The sequence below is a fragment of the Embiotoca jacksoni genome, unplaced genomic scaffold, assembly GCF_022577435.1.
Source record: "Embiotoca jacksoni isolate LCO1_2020_lvr unplaced genomic scaffold, fEmbJac1.0.p SCAF_45, whole genome shotgun sequence".
Taxonomy (NCBI): Eukaryota; Metazoa; Chordata; class Actinopteri; family Embiotocidae; genus Embiotoca; species Embiotoca jacksoni.
The window spans coordinates 645837-670730 of record NW_027185398.1 but is presented as its reverse complement, the minus strand read 5'-3'; the positions used below and the strand labels follow the sequence as shown (position 1 = coordinate 670730).

At 47.0% G+C, this 24894-nt stretch overlaps 1 protein-coding gene across 1 annotated transcript in view; it reads right to left on the bottom strand.

Annotated features, from left to right (window-relative positions):
* Nucleotides 1-24894, bottom strand: part of fat4 (FAT atypical cadherin 4) — a 105365-nt gene that overhangs the window by 17726 nt on the left and 62745 nt on the right. The window contains 5 exon segments of the mRNA XM_069169447.1: nt 1476-5825; nt 6116-6366; nt 8494-8674; nt 21238-21412; nt 23402-24324. Coding sequence (XP_069025548.1) covers nt 1476-5825; nt 6116-6366; nt 8494-8674; nt 21238-21412; nt 23402-24324 — 5880 coding nt within the window.

The window sequence follows — 24894 nt, the reverse complement described above, 5'->3', positions numbered from 1 at the left end:
GGACCTTTCAACACCTCACAGCTGAGAAATGCACTGCAACAAGACAAAAAGAAGCTTCGTAGTCAGCCTTGAAGTTTTATTTATGCTCGCACAACCTTGAATATGAAATAGAAAGCTGTAAATTCACCTGTTTTAGTGTTTTAGTTTCACTCACTTTCAAATTTCTTCAAATAAGCGAAAGAAATAGAGACCGCTTGTCCAAGATGACATCATTTGAGACAAAACAACATCTTGAAACTCTCATTGGAAAAAAGAGAAATGATCTCATTCAACTGGCAGATTCTTCTCACTAAGAATAATCTGATTCATTCATTGCGAGATCAAATTACAGTTGGATGAAACGGCTTCTTTTTTTTCTTTTCTTGCAGTGCATTAAGACAAACAACTGCAACGTACACGAATCACTGCCACACAAACAGGGAAACACTTAAATGAGTTTTAACATTATGATAAGGAACGTGACACTGATAATAAAAAAAAATAATAGACAAGAGAATAAATGACTCATGCATGGCACAATACAAAAAAGACTTTGACGTTGAACTTCTGAAAATATATTTCACGCTGTAAATCCTGAGACAAGTTGCTTAATGGAGATGGATCCTGCTGCCAAAAAGCAGTTGGGGAAAACAGGAAGTTGAGAGTTCGCTGTGAGGGCATGCAAACTACTGTAAGTCAATAGGTGCTATTGTGCAGGAGGGTCATTCATCTTGATGAAACCTCAAGATATGTGGTCATTTTTTATCGTCATAATAAAAAGGGACAGTAATGACTTGACTTGAGGCAAATCGTCTGCTGCAGCCTGCTTCGTGAAAATGTCTTTCAGATGCTGCAGTCAGAAAGCTGGACAACGTTCAGGGATCCAAATGACTGTTGTAAGTAATTCCACTTAAACTCCTCTCCCCTTTTATCAAGGGTAATAATGTTGCGTATTCATTACATTTCCAAATTAAAAGGCCTGATTGGATCTTTTATAAAGCTGCTCGTTTGTCATACTAACTCCAAACACGGCCAAATGAGAAAAATCCTTGATTAAGGAATCCCTGTGTATACAGTCGGATTAGAAAATGTATCTGTGTGTGGTCACAGTTGCATGCGCGTGAAGGCACACAATGAAACGTGAGAGCGGTGAACTGTGTATGGAGTCTAGACTCCGAGTCCTGACAAAGGGTCAGCTTAGCATCATCCTTTTTATTAAAGCAAACAGCAGGCTGATACGCATCACATCTGATACCCCCCCCTCCACCCCTCACCCCTCCAAACCAGTAATCCACAAAACCAAACTGTTTTTGGCAGCCGTGCTTTTGTATGCTATGGCTACAACAGCCCATGGAAACATCGCGAAGCAAATATTTTCATTGGACCTAACTCCGTGTGTGACTGTATTAATGTTGAGTTTGTGTACGTGAGTGTCCCACCGCACGGGTTTTCTTTTCTGAGCTTTACACGAGTGACTGCGACGGTGTGTGTAGTACCTGCAAATCCAGATTTACAGAGGCAGTTGAAGCCGCCGGGGAAGTTCTGGCACAGCGCCCCGTTCTTGCAGGGATTGGAGAGGCATTCATTGACATCCCTCTCGCAGGCCATGCCGGTGAAACCCTCGGGACAGGTGCAAGAGAACCCCCCCACCAGATTGTGGCAGGTGCCGCCGTTATGGCAGGGCGATGGCTGGCACTCGTCGATGTCTGTCTCGCACAGAGCTCCTGCGTATCCCGGCCTGCAGCTGCAGGCGTACGGCTGCAGGGGGTGGTTGGAAACAAGGATCACGGGGACGCTTTCTTCTGTCTTCATATCGGGCCCGACACTGAGACGCCTCTTGCAGCTGCCTCCGTTCTGGCACGGGTTGCGTGTGCAGGGATCATGGTCCACCGCATCTATTTGCACCCCGCTCTGTCTATATAAAATGTCTTTGATACTCTGGAAGAATGTGGCCACGCCGCTGGGGTTGACATATTGTCCGTGGCCCCGTTTCACAGCTGCCATCAGGAAAGTCTGGTTGTTGAGCTCGAACGCTCCGTAAAGCAGCACCCCCGTGCCGAGTCCCGCGAGCTGAGAGTTGGCAATGCGTAAGAAGCTGAGGTAGTGGTTGGTGAGGAAGCTTTTGACTCCGTCCGAGTGGAGCCGGATGAGTATGCTGTTGTCCACCGTGGCGTTGGTGAAGCCCATGAAGAGGACTCTGGCCGTGTTGCTGACCGAGCCGTGGACGCCGTCGCTGCTGCGAACGGTGAGCTCAAAAGTTCCATCTGTCGAGCGGGCTTTGGAGTTGAGGTTGCACGTTCCAGTTGGGATACTGAACAGACCGGAGGACGGCGGGATGAGGGAGCAGTGGAACCTATCCTGAATGTCAGGGTCTTGGGGCTTGACGTCTCCCAAAGAACCTCCGGGAAACATGTTTCCAAAGTAGTGGACAAAGATTTCCATGGACCTCGGCTGCGACGGGTTGTCGTTCTGATCGTTTATTTTGACGTGAATGGTTCCTGTGGAGGACATTTGAGGCAAACCGGAGTCCTTGATCACAACAGAGAGGTAGAAGTCGCTGATCTGTTCTCTGTCGATCTCCCGGCTGGTGGTCAACACTCCAGCTGGACTCAGGCTGAAGTAGCTGTTGGCAGAGCCGGAGCTGAGGAGGCTGAATAGGAAAGGGCCTTGGTTGGGTGGTAGGTCTGGATCGGAGGCTGTTAGTGTTGTAACCGCGCCGCCAGCTCTCTGGTTCTCCATTACCTCAGCGTAGGCGGTCGTCAAAGTCGGACCGTTATCGTTGATATCTTCCAGATTCACGATCACGGTCGTGCTTCCGGTCGCGGGAGGTGTGCCAGTATCCACGGCGAGAACAGTCAGATTATACACGGGAGTTGTTTCTCTGTCCAGCTCTGCAGCCACAGACACTTGGCCCGTTTTGGGGTTGATAGTAAAAACATTTTTATCAAAATCAGGAGCGATGGAGTAGGAAAATCTGCTCCAGCTTGGGACTGAGTCTGAGTCTTCTGCGCTCACGAAGGTAACCAGACCACCAGGTGATAGACCTTCACTAACCTGCACGTCGTACAGCTCTTGGGTAAAAACAGGTGGATCGTTGGCATCGAGTATAGTGATATTCACAAACACCTCGTCAATATCTGCCCCGCGGATGCTTCCTGCGTTCTTGGCCAGCACCTTCAGCGAAATCTTTTCCTCTTTCTCACGGTCCAGAGTACCTGTGACATAAATCTGGCCCGTTTTCCTGTTGATGCCAAATCCCTTCTTTCTGCTCTTACCGAAAATGAGGTAGTAAACCACTCCGTCGTCTCCTTGGTCTCGATCGCTGGCAAAAACTTCCCCGACCACTGTGCCTTTTGGAGCGGCTTCAGAGATTTCAAAGTAGTACTGTTTGGAGACAAAGCGGGGAACGTATTCGTTGGCTCCCTTCAGCTGAATGTTGACGTTGGCAAAGCTGCAGCGCTCCTCGTCTGGGACGTTAAAGGCCTTCACAGTTAAATGGTAGACCTGCTTCGCCTCATAATCCAAGAAGCCCTGGGTGGTGATGGTGCCCGTGTTCGGATCGATAACAAATAGGTCGCTGTCTGACGACTGAATCACGTAAGCCATGACGGCGTTAGCTCCCGAATCGTGGTCCGTGGCGTTCATCTTGACCACGGTGGTGCCGCTGGGAACGTTCTCCTGCACGACGGGGAAGTACTCGTCGGGATCGAACACGGGAGGGTTGTCGTTCACGTCGGTCACGTGTACCGTGACGGAGACGTAGCTCGTTTTCGCAATCCAACCGCCGTCAGTGGCGGAAACTCTCAGCTCGTGTTGCTGCTTCTCCTCAAAGTCCAGAGGCTGAGCGGAGGACAACACTCCAGTTTTACTGTTAAGTGCAAACAGACCCTTGTCGTTGCCTGAAGTAATATTGTACGTGATAAGGCCATTCATTTCTTTGTCTTTGTCTCTGGCGGACACGGTCCTTATTGCTGTTCCCACAGCGAGGCTTTCCGGCACAGTGGCTGAGATTTGGCTTTGTGAGAACTCAGGTGTGTGGTGGTTTTCCTCCGTGACTGCGATTCTCACCGACGTTCTTGTCGACAAGGGAGGGTTTCCTCTGTCGCTCGCTCTGATGTCAATGAGGAACATTTTATTCATATCAGAAGTAAGGGAGGAGGCAACGCTAATCCATCCACTTGTTTTATCTAGTTTGAATTTACTCGAGCTGTTTCCACCTGTTATTAAGTACTCAACCTCCGAATTAAGGCCAAAGTCTTTTTTGTCGTGAGCTGCAACCTGAATCAGTCTGGTGCCAACCTTGACGCTTTTAGTGACGGGAGTAAAGTAGCTCGGCGAATTGAACTCGGGAGGATTATCATTACTGTCTACAATGTTGACAATTACCGTGGTCTCACTCATCAAAGGCTTGACTGCTCGATCTGAGGCTGTCACAATGAAGCTGTGGCGGTTTATATTTATACTGCTGGCACCTGTCGAGTTCTGATACTTTAACTGCTGCTTCACAAATATCACTCCGGTGCTGGCGTTAATTCTGAAATACTCAGACTGGGATCGGATGAAGTAGAAAATTTTGCCGTTGAAACCCTCGTCGGGGTCGGTGGCGGTGACCTGCGTGACCAGGGAGCCCACCTCTGTGAGCTCAGGGTAGTCCAGATAGTAAGAAGGTCGGCTAAATCTGGGGGCGTTATCGTTAACGTCCGTGATAAATACGGTGACATCTGTGCTTACAGTCCAGCCGGAGTCGTGGGCGGTCACTTTCACGATGTAGTGATCGGTATCTTCCCGATTGAGCGGTCTACTAATTGTTATGTCACCTGTGTTGGGATTAATATTGAATGGAAGGCTGGTGTCCGTAATTGAATACCGGCTGATGGCATTTGAACCGGCATCCTCGTCCGTCGTGGTGACTCTGGTGACGGTGTAACCCACCGGCGCATTTTCAGCCACCGTAGCACTGAAGATCTTGGAAAACCTCGGCGCGTTGTCGTTCACGTCAAGGACGCTGATCAGCACTTTGACTGCTGTGTTTTTGGGTGGCAAACCGCGGTCAGTGGCTTTGACTTTCAAAGTGTACACGGCCACCTTCTCGCGGTCCAGCGGCCGAGTGGTTCGTATTTCACCGGTGGCTCGATTGATGCTGAAACTGGTCTCTCTGTTGCCATCGATGATGGCGTACTCCAGCTGTCCGTTGGGCCCGCTGTCCAGGTCGACAGCGGAGACCATCAGCACCCGCTGAGGTGAGAGGTTCTCCAGTATCTCAGCGTGGGAGGGGTCCTTATCGAACACGGGGTGATTGTCGTTCACGTCCAGCACAGTAACTTCCACTTTCTCGTAGGAAGAGTACGGCGGGAATCCCTGATCTCTGGCCTCGATCCAGAGAACGTACTTCTGGATGTGTTCATAATCCAGCGCGTGTCTGATGGACAGCTCACCCGACAGCTGGTCGATATGAAAGGCGTTGTCCAGGTTACCGCTGGCGATGTAATACGACAGCGGTCCACCCCTCATGGAAGACCCTGTCACCGTGGTAACGACGTGGTTGTTCGGCTGGCTCTCGGGGAACGTGAACGCCCGCTCCTTCAGCTTGATGACAGGGAAGTTTCCTCCCGTAACGAAGCGGACGGTCACGGTGGTCGTGTCCGTTTTGGGGTTCGCTCCTCCGTCTTTCACTCGAACCGTGAGGGTGACTTCTGAACTTCCGGTCAGCTTCTCGTTGGCGGTGATGGCTCCTCTGACCGGGTCGATCTTGAATTTCTCAGAGTTGCGTCCGATCAGGGAGTAGTGCAGCTGGGCGTTGGAGCCCGAGTCCTCATCGGTGACGGTAACGGCAAACACCAAGGACCCTGAAAACAAACGGAAACAAATTAGTTTAATTGCATTTAATAAATCTGTCGTTTGTATTGTTTTACAAGAACATGTAGACTTAAATAATTTAAAAAGAGAAGTCACACTATAATTTACTGTAATTAAAATACTTTATCTTGCAGGAAAAGAAAACTTTTTATTCCTATCAGCATGGGAAAAGTTCGACCCACCACCGACATTATAATTAAACCCCGTCTAAGAGCGCAGTACAGCAATAGAGAGAACAGGTGCAGACCGTTTTTAGGACCTTTTTACGGCCCGTACCAACCTGCTGCGGTGGAGGCGGGGATGTGGGTGACGTAAGGGTGGTGGTGGAAGCGCGGAGGGTTGTCGTTGATGTCGGCCACCGTCACGGACACGGTGGAGGAGCTGGACAGGCCCTCGGGCTGCCCTCCATCTGTCGCCACGACTAGCAGCTGGTAATTGGCCCTGTCTTCCCGGTCCAGCAGGGAGCTGGTGATAATCTGCCCCGTGGCCGGGTTGATGGAGAACTGACCGTGTCCTCCGGTCAGACTGTAGCTGTGGGAGAGATCGAGGAGGACGTGTTTAAGGGGAAAGCTTTCGGATATTTGACGATCTGTCACAGTAATTTGTAATGATGTAATAAAAAAAAAAAATTCAAACTACAAAAATAAAGCATTAGTCTTGTCTGACAAAGTGTGAAGACTCATTTCCAGTAATAAGAGTGAGAATTGCTTTAATAAAAATAAAATAGAGAAATGACTAACAGGTCTTCTGAAGGGAGTTTTACTGCACTTTTAACTGCACTTTCAGCATTTACACTTTTTCTTTTTGTGCTTCAAATAACTACAAAAAAAAATTAAAACTTAGTCCACCAAACTCTTGTCTCTACTTTCACCCAGTGGCTGTGGAGCTGCTTCAATTGCTGCATCACGAGCAGGTCTGGTATTGCAGCGAGGTAACGGTGTTATTTTAGGTGTCTGTAATGAGCATCAGGTGAGTTGTTACATTTAAGACAGTTTCTCACAACTTTGCAACACACAGCCACTGGACTGAAGGGCCTTTAATCAGGACTGACACTATGTGGTCCATAGAGGGCACTGTTTCCAGGTTCAGAAGGGACATTTGAGAGGAAAGTATACTCAGTATTAATCAGCATATTATACTGAAGAGACTTCAAAGCAGTGAGTTAACCGATTAAGGCATCTAGCGAATGCAGCAACTGTTTTCCACCTCGGTGCTCACACAGTCTCTCCACAATCTTTTATTTAATGTATCTCACTCGTTTTAATTTACTTTATAGTAGAACTTTGAAATGACGAAAGGAAAATGAGATTAAAAGTATAACATATCACACACAGTCCAAACAAAACATGAAGTGCATACGTGTATACCATCAGGAGACATAAGGGAGGGAGGGGGGCTCTCCTGCTTTCAAACAAATATCATGTTTCAGACTGTATCTCATGAGTCTCTGGCAGGACCCAGACACAAATGTAAACTGACACATACATGTACACACCAGTGCATATTTTGAAAAGGTTTCTTCCCCCTCCAGAGATGGGATGACAAATTACAGAACAACGTGTGAAAGCCGAGTTGGATGCAAAGCTTATTTGGACATCGTTCGACAACATAAACAGATGCTTGCGGTCGGAACGCAGTCCGGAGACCAGTCCAAGTTTAGGACTCGGGGTTTAACGGGGTGCGAGAGTCAACATCCCAAAACTGAAGGTAACCCCAGTTCTGGTCTCCATTAAGGGCCTCGACCACCCCGCCCCCCTGGAGCCCCCTGATGGGCACATCTCGTACTGTCATAGGCAATTAACATCCTCATTACTGTGTTTTGGGGAAACTGGAGCACGCTGCGGTACCCCCCAATGTGTACCCGGTGGGGTTACCAAGGAAAGAGGAGGGGCTGGACTTGAGTCAGCGTCCGGCTTTGAGAGAGACCGGCCAGAAGCTCTTACAAGGTCCCCCATGGAGGAGGTGGGGATGGGGAGGGGAAGGCGGGGGAAGGGAGGGAGGGGGGGGTGTCGCAGTCCGAAACAATGACTTTGGGTGTTGACTAAGACTTAAGACTCGGCACTCTGCGACTGAACTCCTGTCGTCAGTTGCAACATCGGCCTGGAATTTCACAGAGCCGGTGATGAGGTAAAAGCGTTTCGCTGGGGGGCGCGAGGGAAGCCAAAGCTCGGCCCTGAAAAGGCTATTTATTCACACCAGGGAATTTAAGCAAAGTTGATTACTCACAGTTGTTACTGGACAGCTGTACAGAGAGACACAGATCTCCTCTGGATTGTAAAAAATGGACTTGTTAATGGACATAAAAGCTTTTATTCTGGAGTTAATTAAATCTGAATAAACTTTCAGTGCATATGATCTTCTGTTCTCGTGATTTTGCTACTTCTGGTCATTTTTCATTAAAACTCTTAACGAGAGAATTTTAATGCAACTTTGGTAAAACTCTTCCTGGGGTGATTATTTCATCATGAGACCCCTTTTAAAAGTGTTCTTTTCACCTTTCACCCTTCAGTAAATGTCTACAAACATGTAACCAGGTCACGGCACCACCGGGGTCCCGATGAGCCGCACTGTCCCCAGAATGTTTTTTTTTTTTTTATAACGGTCAAAAGAATAAGGAGGAAAATTCTCTCATAGAAATGTCTAACAAAATGAGGATACCTTATGACGCCATTGACGCCCACATCTGCGTCCGAGCTGTTGACCAGAAGCACGTCCGTCCCCGTCGGGGCGTTCTCCGTGATGGTGGTGTGGAAGGTGGACGAGGTGAAAACGGGGACGTTGTCGTTGACATCGTCCACCAGAACCGTTACCGTGCCGGTTCCGCTCAGCGACGGAGAGCCTGGAGGTGGAAAAGGAAGAAAATAACCATGAGTTGATAACCTTTGACTGATTATTCAAGTGGACGTAGCTTCCGGGTCTGAAAAAAAGAGGCAGATGCGGAGGTCGCTTAATACCACCGAGGGTCACTAGGGGTCGGCTCCAAAAAGCCTCCAGCTCCATAGACTCCCATCCAACTAGTCTCACAAAATTCTCTGTCAATAAAATGTATCGCTTCTGCTCGCTAAAGTCGCTTCTTCCTATCCGTTTTCTGGAGGTCCATCTGAAATGAATCCCGTCATTAATTAGAAAATAATAATAGAAAAGCTGTTTTTGGGGAGCGTGTCCGTTTGATTGACAGGCCTGCGGTGCAGTCAGGTTACGGCTATCGGTGTGCGGGACGTAGTATCGTCGGGTTTCCGATCAGATCGAGTCAGATCCACCGTTCGCTTCCAACCAGCTCGTCCAAATACGGTCACTCGAGGTTTCATAACAGCCGCTCGCAAAATCCAAGGGGCGACGTCACTGCTGGTTACCGCTTGGTGACAATAGCAGTTAACTTCTCCTCCAGCGAGCACACTAAACGAGAAGCGAAGGAAAAAATGGCCTCAACGGCCGGCACAGAAGCGACTCATTACACTTTCCACTCACATGACAGACTCAACAAGGAGATATTTCACTGATAGAATTACAAACTCTTTTTTTTTTTTGTGTGTGCCACAGGACACACATGTACATCATTAAGGACACCCAGTTTGGACTTAAGACACATGTACATGACTTGTCATTTGCAGCAAGATCAACACTGAAACCAATTCATGCTCCCGCTGCATTTAATTCCCGAGAATGTCTCCGAGCGGTGGTTCGCATTTCCATCGGTCACACTGTCACATCAACACACATCAGCGAAGAACACACTAAAGGGGAGGGGGGGGGGGGGCTCAAAGTCTGTGAAACTAAATCTTTCAGGCGTCCTTCCTGGGGTCTCGGACACTCACAGATTTAATCTGCTCAGCGAGGTATCTATTTTAAGGTGCGCGGCGCTGAGCGAGTCGGTCTGTTGGAATTTGAGCGAAGGAAGAAATGCTATTACCAGCAAAAAAAAAATCTAACCGTTTTTTTGTTTTTTTTTCCTCCCAGAGCGGGTGACGAAACGGGGCTCATTGGGCCCTCGGGGAGGGAGTGGGGGGGGGTATGGATTTAAATCAATAGCAGATGAAAACGAGCCGCAATGCAGAAAAACCTGAAGAGAGAGAGCGAGAGAGAGAGAGAGAGAGAGAGAGAGAGAGAGAGACAGAGAAAAAAAGACATCTGCCTTGCTTGAGCTGCTCTTTATAATCCTTCCTTAAATGGCCCGCCGAACTGCCTGATCTATATTCCCAACGTAAACACGAGTTCAAGCCTCGTTACCGAAAGTCACAAGGCGGGATTTGGGGACATCTTTAAAGGCTTGAAGATATTTTGAGTGCTTAATGATTTGCATATGGTTTGACAGCGAGAGGAGCACCTGAGGAGTGAAAAAAAAAAAAAGGTCAGATCTGAAAGCCACTTTCCCCACCTCTGAACCTCTGAACATGAACCTGTTCCCCCTCTCGCAGCTCGCTCTCTCTTCAGGAATCTGTGTGAATATGTTCAACTTATAACACACCGAAAATAAAAACATACACAGTCCTGAGCTCGTGTCTCCCGTCCCTGTGTGCTCAGCTGTGGAAAACATCAGATGCTTGAACTTGTGTACCGTGGGGGCTGAGATTAATAAGACATAATAAAAAACATTTGGAGGACGGCCACAGAAAATTCTCCCTTAATGCCGTGCCGTGCAAAAATCAAAACATGAAGAATCTTGAGAGAAAAGAAAGGGTGCCGACGGGGCGGAGGGTCGGAGAGACGGCTTTCGGGGACTCGTGGATTATCTTATAAATATGAGCAAAATCGGGGTCACATGCTTGCTATATTTTGCACTACAGACCAAGACTTCTGATAAAAATGAGTCCTCGTACTTATAGTTTATGTCACTAAAAGATGAAGAGGGGCAAAGGAGCGTGATATCGGAGAGACTTCATCACGTACGGACGATCATGGTCCCCAGAAAAATGGATTTTAACAGCTTTTCCTCTCGAACATAAACTTATGTTCATGTTCGCATTGATCGCCGTGAAATCGCTCGAGAAGATGAAGTTCAACGACTGTGGGAATCTTTTTTTTTTTTTCGGTAAAAATCGGGCCACCGTCAGCTCACCTGGTCCGGTCTCCTATACCATATAAGGTAGCCAGTCCCTCTCTCTCCTGTGGCTTTTACCTTATTTGGTTTTGTTTCCTTTGCACAACGGCTTATTATCCTTTCAGTTCTGGCAAAATAAATACAAAGCTGTACTTTAAGTGTTCAGTGCTAATTAGCAAATATCGGCACGCCAACATGCAAAACTGGGAAGGTGAACGTGGTAAACACAAGTTCCTGTTAGCATGTTGCTAATGTTAGCATTCAGCTCAAATCCGTGCATAAATAAAGTCTCACTGTGCCGAAAGTGCTGAAGACTATTGTTTAAATTCTACCAATGATATGCATTTATAAACTGTACATTTCGCATGTTAGCTTTGCCACCGTGAACAAACAAAAAAATACTAAACTCCTGCACGATTGTTTTTCTAAAATAGTCAATACGGTCTAAAAACTAGTTTAGAAATAATGAAATATAATTTAATTAAACAAGACCCGACATTTAATGCCACATTTTGCTTGGAACCCCCCCAAAAAAGGAACTAAATTAAAGGAATCCGCATTTTACAACCAGAATGTACCAGCGAGGTTTAAACTCCCGGTTAAACAACTATGAAGCACGAAGAAGTAAAATCCCCGACAAGCTCTCCAGCTGCTGTGAAGTTGCTGAAACTAAACTCTGAGGAAAACAGGAGAATTTCCCTTCGAAACGTCAACAAATTTGAACATGATTGTGGAGGTATTGTTGGAGACGACCGCAGCTCCTTTCAGGAGGGCAGAGCGGGGGGAGATTCCTCGCTTAAATGAGATCGGAGATGGTTTACCGTAACGTCACTTCACCGCGATAATAAACAGACATTCGACCTGAAGCTTTGTCGTGCGTCCAGGTTTTTTTTTGTTTTTCTGGTCAGAACAGAAGTGGCTAACGATCTGCGTTCAGAATAAACAAGAGCTGAATTCCAGAAACCAAAAAACAAGATGACACAAACAGAGGTTAACGGTAAACAATTATTATTATTTTTATTTATTTTTTTACCCCAAAAGAGACCCAGAAACCATAAAGCACTAATCTTGGAGTGACTCATCGCCAAACCGAGTCGCGTCCTCGGCCGTTCGACTTCGCTGACTTATAAGATGTTTACAGCCATGTACGGGCAAAGGTTTGAATTTCTAAGTAATTATGTATTTCCACCTCTGCAAATATTTACAATTATAAGGATCCTACTTGTAAATAAAATACTTCTGGGAGACATCCCACCATACATTTTTGGTGTCAGAAGAATTACCACACCGCATGAAATGGAAATCTATCCGCTCCGTATCGTATCATTAAGGAGCTGTTACGTAATAAACAACCACAACATGTGGCCGAGAGCCCGAAACAAATGCAGTCAGCGGGATTACTTCGTCAACGTCCGACTTAATCCCGCGCTGTCACCCGCTCGAGCGCGCAACGCGATCGGTATTGACGCGAGTCATCCTTCGGGGAGTGGTTGTCACGGCGACAAGATTTCAGAGGCCGCTCCTTCGCCCGGCTTATCCTCTTTAATTGAGAGAGCGGCTCCCGAGTCGGTCGAGGTGTCCGTGTCGGTTTGAGTTGCGTGCGGCGGCAGCTGTCAGGCGACGCCGCGTTTGACAGTCAACAACTCCGCCGGGACCGTCGTTGATCAAAGACGCTCTGCGTCGGCGGGAGCTGCCGGGCCGATAAGTGGCTCTGAGGGCGAAGTGGCGTTTTTGTCTTCGAATGCCATGAGCTCCCGCCTCGAGACGCAGCGAGAGGAACATATTTGTTTTTGAATATCGAGCCAGCTGCTGTGTTTTTTTCTTTCTGAGCTAAAAAAAAAAAAAAAAAAAAGTGCCTTCTGTTAACGCACATGGTTGCATTTCAATAGCATTGTTTTCCCCCCACGAAGAGAGGAAGCAGGCCAAGCCACGAGGCTGCACCGGTGGGTGTGTGTGTGTGTGTGTGTGTGTGTGTGTGTGTGTGTGTGTGTGTGTGTGTGTATGTGCGTGCGCCCTCCTTTCCAGGCGTTTCACTTCTGCGCAGGATGTGAGGTCACAACCTGTTTACAGCCTCGGGAGAACGAACGGCGCTTCTCGTCCGCCGGCGACCTTTGACCTCCGGCGGCGTTTGTCGCCGAACGCAACGGGGACGGACCGCGAGACGTGGGGACACTGTTGCTGCAGCTAATCCTTAGTAAGTGCAGAGAAAAGACACCCCACAACCCCCCCCCCCCACCCCCACCCCTTTTTCTTTTTTTTTTTTTACTGAAGACCTAAACTACACTAAAAAAAACAGAGGCCCCGCTGACGCTCCTCCGTGGAAACCTCAAACAGAGACCCCCCCCCCCGCCCCCCGTTTTTTTTTCACATCTTCCCCGCCGTATCACTTCTCACAGCGTCCGTGCGCCTCCGTCCAGCCGCGGCGGCGTGCCTTCCTTCGCCGCTATCACATAACCCCCTGGCAGCTGTTACCCCTCCTCTCCCCCGGCCTCCCCTCCTCCCCTCCTCCTCCAAACCTCCTCTCCGACGTGTAAATAGTTCAGATCTATCCTGTTTCATCGCGTGGGGCTGACAGATTTAGTCGAGGAACACTATATCGTGGAAGGTATGCAAATGTATGTAAATGACAGTTGTTTCGCATAGTTTCGGTCGGGGCGAGACATTCTCCGGCGTCGTACGACGGCGGCCGCTAAATAACAGCACGAGTACGTCGTCGGGTTTTCGATTCTTAAATTTCCGCACCTGAAATAGTAGGAAATACGTACAATATAACCTCCATCCCTTTCTTCTTCTTCTTCTTTTTTTTATGGAGCGAGTGACTCAACGGGAGAGGAATGCTCTCCGAGAGTGCTGAGACATGCCAGCGTCTCCTCCGAAAAACGCTCTTTGCCGGGTCCTGGCAGAGCCCGAGGGGGGAAGGAGCGTCGGGGTCGATGGTTTTTCGGCGACTTCAGCCGAGGGGCCGGGTGTCGACCTCGTGCAGCTGTACGGCCGACGGCGAGGAAATATGCCTGAATCTGGCAGCGCTCTACGACCGATGACATCATGTTACCGTTGGAAAGAGAGCTGGTGGAAATTTGCAGCGGGAAGTCAGCTGCCTACCGGTGGCTCGCCATGCGCTGCGGTTACACAAGTATTTTTTTCCGTTGGCAAATCCCGTCCCCGTTCCCTTTATTCTTTTATTATTTTTTGCAGTAGTTCTTCAGATAAATTTTATTATTTTTAAGGGCTGCACTAACCACAGCCTTTTTTTTTTAATTTTTGTTTTTGCCTCTTGCGTTGGAAGACATTCAAAGGGTTCAGCCGTAATGCCGCCAGTGTCCATGAAACAAATCCAGCCAGTACAATGTTCATCAATGCTGACTGACATTTAAAAACCACATTGAAGTTACAGTTTACGTCCGCCATCACAGAAAATGCACCGCGGTCGTCGCCGAGCCTAAAGAGCTGTAGTTTTGCAGATTAGGGCCGAAACGGATAAGGCAATCAAGGCACTACCCCGGTCTGAAGTTTGTGAATAATCTTATTTCAGGGGTTAATCTGGGGTCACTCAGGAGAGAAAACCACAACGACCTGAACGTGTTCTCGCGGTGATTACAAAGCCGTCGGGTTTATGAATGGCCGTCATGAAAAGTTTGGATTTTTGCTGGCGCCATCTTCGCTAGTTCGGAGCAGTTTGGAGCCAAGAAGTGACCATATTTGGACGAGCGGTGGATCTGACTCGACCTGATTGGAAACCCGACGATACTACGTCCCGCCCACCGATAGCTAAAATCTGACTGCAGCGCAGGCCTGTCAATCAAACGGACACGCCCCTTCATAACATGTAGACATTTTTTTTTGGACAAGTTGAATGGGAGTCGATGGAGCCGGACGCCTTTTGGAGCCAACACCTAGTGGCGCTCGGCGGTACCGCAGCTTAATGCACTCCCGCATCAGCCGGACGTTACGTCCACTTTTATAATCCAGTCTACGATGACGACTCCACATCGTTGGTATTCACCTCACGCCAATAACTCATCAACACTCAAACCGCTGCATGCTTTCACAGTGGGGGAACTTTTGCTGCGGCTAGAAAATTGTTTTCGAAGCAACTGCCACTCATCAAGTGTGTGCGTGTGTGTACACTATATTTGATTCATATTGGTTATTACTGCACATGAGGAGAAGTAGTTTGGCTCCCTCAATCAGTAAAGAAAATAGTGGACTTTGTGGTACCGTGTTTCCATGAGGCGGTTTCTAGTCACTAAACTCTGAGGAGGTATGGAAGCTAAGCCCGTTATGATAACTCCGTCGCCACGGCCGAGGCTTTTTTTTCCCTCCACGGGACGACATCAGACTGATGGTATTGAGATAAGCGCGCTTTCATCCTCCGAGCGGCCGTTACACAATGAGGGCCGAAGTGGAAACGACACTGGTGTCAGCGCACCTCGTTTTCTCTCGCGGAGCAACTCAACCCGTCGGGGTGGGGGGATGGCGGGGGGGCCTCAAAGCGCTCCGGCCCCGTGAGGATTCCTCCCTTTGCTTTAATTGAAAATAGAAACACCATTTTTTTTTTTTTTTTCCATTTAATTAAACGCAGCACATTTCCCCTTCAGATCTGGGAACGAGACAGTCGGGGCAGCGACGACCAAAAAGAGAGCCCTCTGTTAAGACGTTTCACAATAATCCTTAAAAGCGGTTGTGAAAACTGGCACCGGGAACGACTGCTAAAATTTCACTGCTGCATCCGAGACCAGATCTAAGAGCTCTGCTTCGTCGCGGGTCACGTTTTCGGGGAACCACAGAATAACCCCCTCACGGAAAAAGGAAACAACAAGCTTCCCGAACCCGGAGGCTAAAGTGGAACAGCTGACCATCTGTCGCCTCCTCTGCCCATCGAAAGAGATCCACAGACAGTTTTTTTTCCCCCCGGTAAGCCTCTCAACTCAGAAAGCATCGTCTCGCGTAAACATATGGCGAGGTCTAAGCACCTTATTAGTGTCCATTACCACCGGACAAATCACATTAACCTCCAAGAAGGTGGCGTGGCCATACTTTCGGAACCGGAGGGGGTACAAATACATGTGTTAATGACAATTAAGCTATGTGTTTTCTGACCGCTTGCAGCTGCTACGAGACTGGACACCGCTGCGAGAGCCCCCTGGTGAGGGAGGGGTGATGGGGGTGAGGTGGGGGGCGGGGGGGGGGGGGGGACTTGAAGGGAAACAGCAGCACCCACCTCCTGGGAATGGGCTGCCAGTCGACCCCGAGTCTCTCGGCCTAAGCCGCGCTAAGAAGCAGGTTTGATTGTCTCTGCTGGCACAAGAGATAATCTCTTCCCTTCGATATATGACCGAGTGACGTTTTTACCGAAAACTCGGAACGAAGCCTCCTCGCACAGGAAGAGGGGGTGTCCAAACAAACCGGGGGTTCATTAAACCGGGAAGTCCAGGACAGGTTGACTTAAGGAGGAGGGGAAGACGGATTGAATGTGTAAATTTATGAGACAGCCCATCTGTAGCTCGAAGCTTAAGGCTAAACGGTTAATTACGGTTTTATGGACTGCGGCTAGATTGTGCTCTTAAGGGACAGCGTAAATAAAACACATCATTACTCAGGGGGGAGGGGGGGGGAAGACGAGGGGAGAGCGAGGGAAAGAGAATTGGCCGCGGACGAGGCAAAATTGACATTTTTCTGCCTCTGAGAACCTGTTGCTTTGCGACAAAGCTTCTTTTAATGCGGCCCCGGTCCGGCAAACCCCCGTGAAAGGGCCCGAGTGCAGGGTGCAGAGCCGTCCCGCTGCACGGTTTGCCAAACACGACGGAGCAAACAGAGGTTTTCTCACAGTGAACAAGCGACAGAGTGAAAGGGATATCGCAGCAGAGCACTCAGAAGCCGCTTCCCCCGAGTATACAGAGGAGAGGGAGAGGGAATATTTCTAATAATCTCAGAGGCATTCATCAGATTAAACCTAAAATGTTATGCAGCGCGCCAGTTATTTATGGAGTGCTGCGTCTGAATGCTTTTTGTGCATAATTTTCTTCCCCATATGTTACAGATAAGGGAGTTTGGCTGGTTTACAAAAAGCACATCAACAGACACACAGTTGCTGCTTTTTATTTCCTCATATTTTAGGGGCCTGTGGTGCAATTTAATGAAGTGATTTTTGCCTTTTTGTGTTTTTTTGTTTTTTATTGCACGGCTTCTTTTATTTGCTGTGTTGTTTGGATATTTAGAAAGAAAAAAAAACAACAATCCAGTGCCCGGATCTGCAGACCATTCAGCGACATCATTTTATGGTGACATGGCAAAATCCAACAGATCACAACCGGCGCGAGATGTGGAACACTTACAGTATAACTCGTAATACGACTCTATAATGTTCATACGCGGGCCGTATGAAGATGAAAATATGACTTGGGGAAAAGTGTTTAAGAGCGAAAGCGTGCACTCGGACACACGTTACATACTTCTGAGTGTTTTGAGGGCGAGGTTATGAACCGCTACGGCGAGTTATGAGGCAATTATTGTTGTGAGAAAACAAACCGGAGTCCTGAGAGAAACAGCGAATAAACATCATAAAAAAAAGAAAAAAGAAGTGCATCTCGCCAAGGCTGAGGCACTAATCATCCAACCCACACCAACCTTTTTTAATAACCTCCTCCCTCCCTCCTCCTCGTTACTTACCAAAGCTATTTACAAAACACACTCAGATCCAGCGATTGTTCGAGTGGAAAAAAAAAATTAAAACAGGAAAAAAAAACTCGGCGAGACCACGTTGTTACCGCAAAGTTTTTTTTAGTTTTTTTTTTTTTTTTAAGAGCCTGCTCCAGAATGTTCCTGCTCTCTGAAAGTTCATTTGAGGAACCTGATATGTTATTTGGATGAAAAGTATTGCGTTGCTTGCTAGACTGGTTGAAAACTTCAGAACGAGGAGCCTCGTTAAAGGTTTATTGTGGCAAAACGTCCGGACGGCGATGGAGCGGTCGACCGGACGAGTTTTAACGTCGGTGTTCGTGTTCGCTTCGTATGACGGAGATTTATAGACAACGGCTGGGATTAAATTGGATTTGTAGTTCCTGTTTAAATCCCGATGACAGCCCCCGGAGACTGACGGATCAACTGATCAAGTCAGAGGAAATAAAATAAAAAAATAAATAAATAAAAAAACCTCCAGAAGACTGGAGGGTTTACACACCAAATTCATGGGAGCCATTTCGGGGAAATAAAAGATCCTGCTCTTAAATAGGGGATGGTCATTAAAATTCTTTATCTGCTAAGCGGTTGTTTAGCCCCCGCTCCCTCCACCAGCCAAAAGACCCACATACAAACACTGTGGAGCGACGGAGCTGCAGGGCTGGATGTGAAAGACGTGGGATTTCTATGCGACCGTATTGGCCATTAAGAAGGCATGGGCCAAGGGATTTACTGTGCCTTCTCTTTAATAAATGTGGTCAAACGTTGTGCATGTCAATGTGTGACCCCCCCCCTCCCCGCCCACCTGAGGACACTCTCACCACCACATGCAGACTCGGGAAGCAACACACTGATACAAAACGCACAAACACACACACACACACACACACACACACACACACACACACACACACACCACACCGAACACAAATATATAAACATACGTGGAATAAACGCATGTGCATCCATGCACTGACTTCTGAGTCCATACACGAGACAAAACGGTTTTATCTCCTCAGTGCAATCTTAATTTTACTTTTACTGAAATTAAATCCTTCACTTGAAGTTAAATCTGTTTTGTTTTGTTTTTTTCAAACTTAACTTGCATACTTTCATTTGGATTTGTTTCTTTGAAGGATGTAAACATACGTGTCTGTTTATATTTCATATGTCTATTTACTGTTGTCTTTGTGAGTACATTGTTAACCTGTGGAACACACCTGGCCAATAAAGCTGATTCTGATCTGTACTGAGCTGTCAAAAACCAAGGCGGGCACATGAAACACAAGATTAGCTAATAACAAATATCTCGTTTTATCTGCACAACTAGTCAACTCAGAAATGCAGCAAACAAACTTTCCATGAACAAGAAAGTAAAGAGGGGAAAAAAAACAAAACTGAAATATGTCAGATTTCTTCTCAACCTTGTAAAACACCTTTTTTTGGGAGGCTGAGCTGGAATTTTCGAATAATTGCGGAGGTTTTTTGCCAAATTGTGCTGGAATTCTCCCAAAGCCAGAACCAATAAAGAGAAACCAGCAGCCGGTGAGCTCCTTTTGTTTCCGTCAATTTCATGGCAGATTTAGCAGTTAGCACAACGGAGAGGTTTCCTGGAGCTCTCAATGAGTTTACCTTCACTGACAATACGTCCAGAGAGGAGGGGAGCACGATGCAGAGACAATGATGTATTTAAAATCCACTTTGATTTTGTGCATACAGTATGCCTACGAATTTATAATATTTTTAACAGCATCTAATGCTCTTATTTTGACATCTGATGTGATCGAGGTCTATATTAGTCACAGACACATCTGCATCACTTTTAAGATACTTTTTTTTTTTTTGGAGTAACTTTTTGCTCCATGGTTTTCTAAGTTCAATAAATAATTGAAATAGGTGAGAATATTTCTGTGATGTGCAGCATGATTATTATCAAAGAAGGTCATTACATATTTATTCCTTTATCAGGTAGATAAAAAAAAAAAAAAAAAAAAAAAAATCCCTTTTTTTCTAATTACCGCAATTTTACCGCATTAAACTCACTTTAAACTCAACAAATTACATCGCAATTTTTCAGAAAAAAATAAAATAAATTGCAAAGTCTGATAAACTCCAGAAGGACTGATTAAAGCACACAATTATCTATTTTGTGTCATGGTGAAGTCTTTGTAGGGGACAGTGAGTGCACCAAACACGACGAAGCAGCATGTTTTTGACAAACAGATAATCTAAAATCTTTACTTCTCCAGACTGAAGCCTCTGGATGATGAATCCTCCTTTTCTGTCTTTTACATGGTGTTTTCGGGATGAAACGAGTCAAATAGGGCAGCACAGGAAGACAAAGGCGGACTTTAACATGTTGAGATGAATGCCTTGCGGTTGAAAATGGGTCACGGTAGACGGCAGACTCGGAGACATGTCTGCCCCCATCCACCTTCTCAAAAAAAAAAAATTGTCCTGCCAGATAGCGCCGCCTGGGAGAACCATTTCCCCCCGCCGTCTCAGCCGAGGCCTCAAAAATGTGAGAAAACGCTGCCGGGCAATTTGGCCTGTACTATGATTATGGTTTTTTTTTTTTTTTATATTTTGATATTCTAACCCCCAAATCCCTCTTTTCTGCCTCAACACTGTACTGAAACAGCCTGTCAAAATATTTTGGAATTGTTTGTCAGGGCTCTAAATATGGAGCTCTGGTGAAGCGTACAAGAAGAGATCGAAGCCTAATTAGTATGTTCGCTTGTTGGGCAACTTTGTCTGTGTGGCACAGACCTCCTAACAGCACACAGAGCCAGAAAAACCTCCACCAAAAAAAATTCTTCAATTTGCTTTAGTTATGATCTGATTATCAGAAAATGGGCTCTTCAGGCTTATGATTTATGGAGTCTTTTAATATGAAAAATGTACTCAAAAAGGCTCTTTTTTCCCCCTCTTATAAATATCAAGTTAATCAAATGAAACGGTAACGCATATCCTTCCAAAGTCTTCTTTCACAAGTCGAAGTGTCGAACATTTTTCAAAACAACACTCTCTGTGCAGCATCGTCTCAATTCTCACATAAAGTCTGTGCACGGTCAAAAATACACAGCGTTATGAACGGTCACATGGTCAGTCCAGGAATGAAACAGAACCAACCCTCAAGACCGTGACGGCCGTGCCAGAGAGCAGCTCGGGGGGGGGCAAACATATACTTAACTGGGATACCATGTGATTTGGCTGCAGCCCGGGATACGCATGTACTCCTTTAACTACACATTAACTGGCCTCCATGCAATAACAAGTTAACCTTTTATCTGGCTATAACGAGCTCTACCGCCGTATCCAAATAAACAGAGGATGCTATTGAATCGGAGCCAGCGAGAGGGAAGGACTTCTGTGGAAGAGGTCAAAAAACAACCCCCCCCCCAAACAAAAAACCCAAAAAACACCCGCTATTTTGAAAGCTAAAAACTCTCCGCGGTGTTTAAGTTATCGTGCCACACCAAAGGAGCTCTGTGCACGCTGTGAAATCAAAATGCCGTTTGTTGACATTTCTGTTGGTTCGTGAAAATATCCTTTCTCAGATCAGCGTGTGGAGACTCATTTACACAACAAGTTTGGAGCTTTTGCTAAAACTCAACAGCGCCCACCGAAGGACACATGTGGCGACGCCATCAGCAGCTCCGGACCGACGTCCGGTGCTCCCGTACCTGAGTCGGTGGCGGTGATCAGCAGGACGTATTTCCCCTGAGACTCCCGGTCCAGCGTCTGCGTCAGGCTCAGCTGACCGCTGGACGACAGGCTGAAGGCGCCCTCGTCGTTCCCGCCGCTGAGCATGTAGCTGAGCTGACCATTGGCGCCCTGGTCGTCGTCCCTGGCAACCACCTGGAAAACAGAAAATATATATATAAAAAAAAAAACAACAACAACACATGAACTCAAGGTACTTTAGTGTTTTGAGTTTACATATCAGAGGGAAATGTTGTTCTTTTTACTCAATTACAAGTTATTTGGCAGATAAAGATTAAAATTACAATTTTCATTATTATACGGTGAATTAAATTTCAAAAATGAGCTCATCTGTAGCCGGCTACATCATCAAACTGGTGCTTACATATTAAGGCATCTGTAATAATATCGATTCTGCATCTTTAGTGAGTGCTTTAAAGTACTTTTTGCTGATAGTACTTACATACTTTTACTTCATTGAAGTTTTGAAAGCAGAGTATTAACAAAGTATATTTAAACTGTGGTACTGCCTCTTGTGAGTAAGAAAGCATTTTGAGTATTTCCATTATACTTATTACACTTTTGGACTATTAACACTGATGCATTAAAGTGTAATCAACTATTTCATGTTGTCATGGCGGGGCTGATATTAATCATTTTGCAAACCGTTGAGTCATCAAATGTTATTGATCATGTTCCGTATGTAAAATGTTTTTATTTTTTTTTAATTTTTTTTTTTTATTAAAAAGCAAACTATAATTACTTCAACTGACACAATGGAGCTTTTCATTTCATTTTGCATTAAAAAAAAAATCAATCCAACATGCTCTCGGTTTTTGGCCTCTGCAGTCCTGCTTGTAGTGTTATGACAAGCAGCTTGTGTTGGCAAACTGAAGATATTAATGTGCAGCTGACATCACAGAGTGGAGTTGATGACAAGAACAGACACAGCACTCTTCTGTACTCGTTCCTCAGGATAATAAACAACCATAAAAGTTACATCAAGACAAATATCTTGAAATGATTCTTTGGTACAGGCCCCTTTGTCAATATACTTCCATCACATCAAACTTGTGTTTTTCGGGTCCATTTAAATGAACTTGATTTGACACCTCAGTGTAATAACCACACAGATTAGTTGACAGGTGACGTCGGGGAGGAGACACCGAGCCCATAACCTCGGCGACATCTCCCGAAGGTACAAAAACGGTCTTCGCAAATTACCAGGTTTCCTCTTCTTTTTTTTTTTCTTTCTTTTTTTTTAATCCCCCGATGGTGTTTAGTTGAGCACCTTCATTTAAATGGGAGTCACCCAGCGTCACCGCTGTCCTCGCCGAGCCGTCCCAGCGAAGCAGCCGAGTGGTTAATCACCGGCACCGTGACGGCGAAGGTAATTATCGAGGGGAGGAAGATCATTACTTATTCACTTTGTCTAATCGGACTTCACCAGGAATTCCACAAAAAAAGTCACAAACGTGTCCTCGACTCGTCCTCCACTCCGGGCCGCCGCGAGGATTCGGCGCCCACGTTTATTTAATGCTTTCCGAATACGATTTTTTTTTTTTTTTCCCTCGCCCTGTGCCCAAATGCATCGTGGGCTTTTGCAGCACTTCCTGCCCGTGCGCGCCCGCAGTCAGCGCTCAGACTTAAACTCTTGTGTGGTACGTCTGGATCTTTTCCCACCACATACCCTCATTTCCTGAAAAGGTACACACGAGAAAGAAAATGGAACCGCTCTGTCATTGGAAATCAGTGTTTCCCCCCTCCATTTTTTCCTTTTTACGTATGGCTCATTTAGTCGTCAGGCTGGTTCGTGTGTTTAATTGCCTCGTCATGCAATTTAGCCGAGTCTCATATTTCGGTGAAACCCTAATTGAGCAGAGCAAATTGCAGTCATATATCATTTCTTTTATCATCTCGGTCAGGTACCCGTCCTGGCCAAATAGGACCACCGTGCTGAGCGGTTCAATGCACCGATACCGCTCACATACCTGCACTTATTAGGTTAGTATTACTACAAATCTGGTTAAGGCATTAGCTTGTTTAAGGTCTTAGGACTGTCATTCAAAACGCAACCCGTCTGTGAATGTTAATTGTGTCCTACACTGTTTAAATTTCAATGAAAAAAACAAAACAAACACCGACCTGCAGAATGTTCCTCGGCAGGTTCTCGAGGTTCTCCTGAACGTTGACGGCGTAAGGAGAGAGCTCGAACACGGGCGAGCAGTCGTTCACGTCCAGTAGGACGACGTTGACCGTCGCCCGGTCCACCCGGGGGCTGCTGCCGCGGTCCGCGGCTTGGACCACCAGCGAGTAGGACGACCGTGCCTCGCGGTCCAGCTGCTTGGCGACTGAAATCACCCCGGTGACCGAGTCGATCCTGAAATCGGAGTTGGCGTTCCCGCCGGAGATAGAGAAACGTATCTGCCCGTTGGTGCCGTCGTCGGCGTCGCTGGCGAACACCTGGATGACGTCGGTCCCCGTCAGCGTGTTCTCCTCGATCTCGATGTCGTAGATGTTCTGCGAGAAACTCGGCGTGTTGTCGTTGACGTCCAGGACCATCATGGTCACGTCCATGGTCGAAGAGAGACGGGGTTCGCCTTTATCTGTGGCCACGACGGTGAGCGTGTAGTTGGAAAGCTCCTCTCTGTCGAGTTCCCCGATCAGCCGGACGTCTCCGTCGATCGTGCCGATGCTGAACTTGTTACCAAAAGGTCCTCTGAGCGAGTACTCCACGTAGCTGTTGGGCCCGCTGTCGGCGTCCGCGGCCTTGGCGGCGAACACCACCGTGTCCACTGGCGTGTTCTCCTGGATGTAGGTCATCTTCTGCGAGGTGAAGGTCGGCGGGCAGTCGTTGACGTCCAGGAGGATGATGGACACCTGGGCGGTGCTGGTGAAGCGGGTCATGGGAGGCGGGGCCAGGTCGTTGACCGTGACCACCAAGTTGTAGAAAGACTGGGTTTCCCTGTCCAAGGCCTTCTTGGTCTGGAGGACGCCTTCCTTGGTGACGACAAAGTGGCCCTGGGGATCGCCAGACGCAATTTTGTAGAGGAGCTGAGCGTTTGGGCCTGAAAGACACGCCAACGGGGAGATCATTAAAAGACAAACGCTACACGTCATTTATGGCGACCTTTTAAAGCCACATTAGATAAACCAGTCCAATGCCCGTTAAAATAGCCTGTTTGGCGGTATTGATTCCTTGCTGTGACCAGTCCGCTGAGGACGTAGGTACGGACACGCTCGACAACGTCACGACAAATTGTATTTTATTTCATCTCATTTGATTTTGGCTCGTGCGAAAGTTAAAGTAAAGCACGTGGCCGCTGCTCCTCAATGTTTTCACTTCCACGTTCGATATTAATAATAATATCGGACAGAAAGGCCCAACCTCGAGTCCTCGGAGTCACACCTGCTGAGTTCGAAGGAGGCGGGACATCGGAGGGACGTGGAGGACAAACAGACAGACGGAGATTTCTGAAACCGTTCCGGGAGATTACAACGACGCAAACAAACGATCTGCTCTCTGAGAGTTTAAAATCAAGCTTGACAGAACTATTTAATATGACCCTGAATAAGAAAAAGCAAACGGATAACAAGCAGAACACGGTGCGGCGGAGGTCGGATGCTGAACGGCGTCT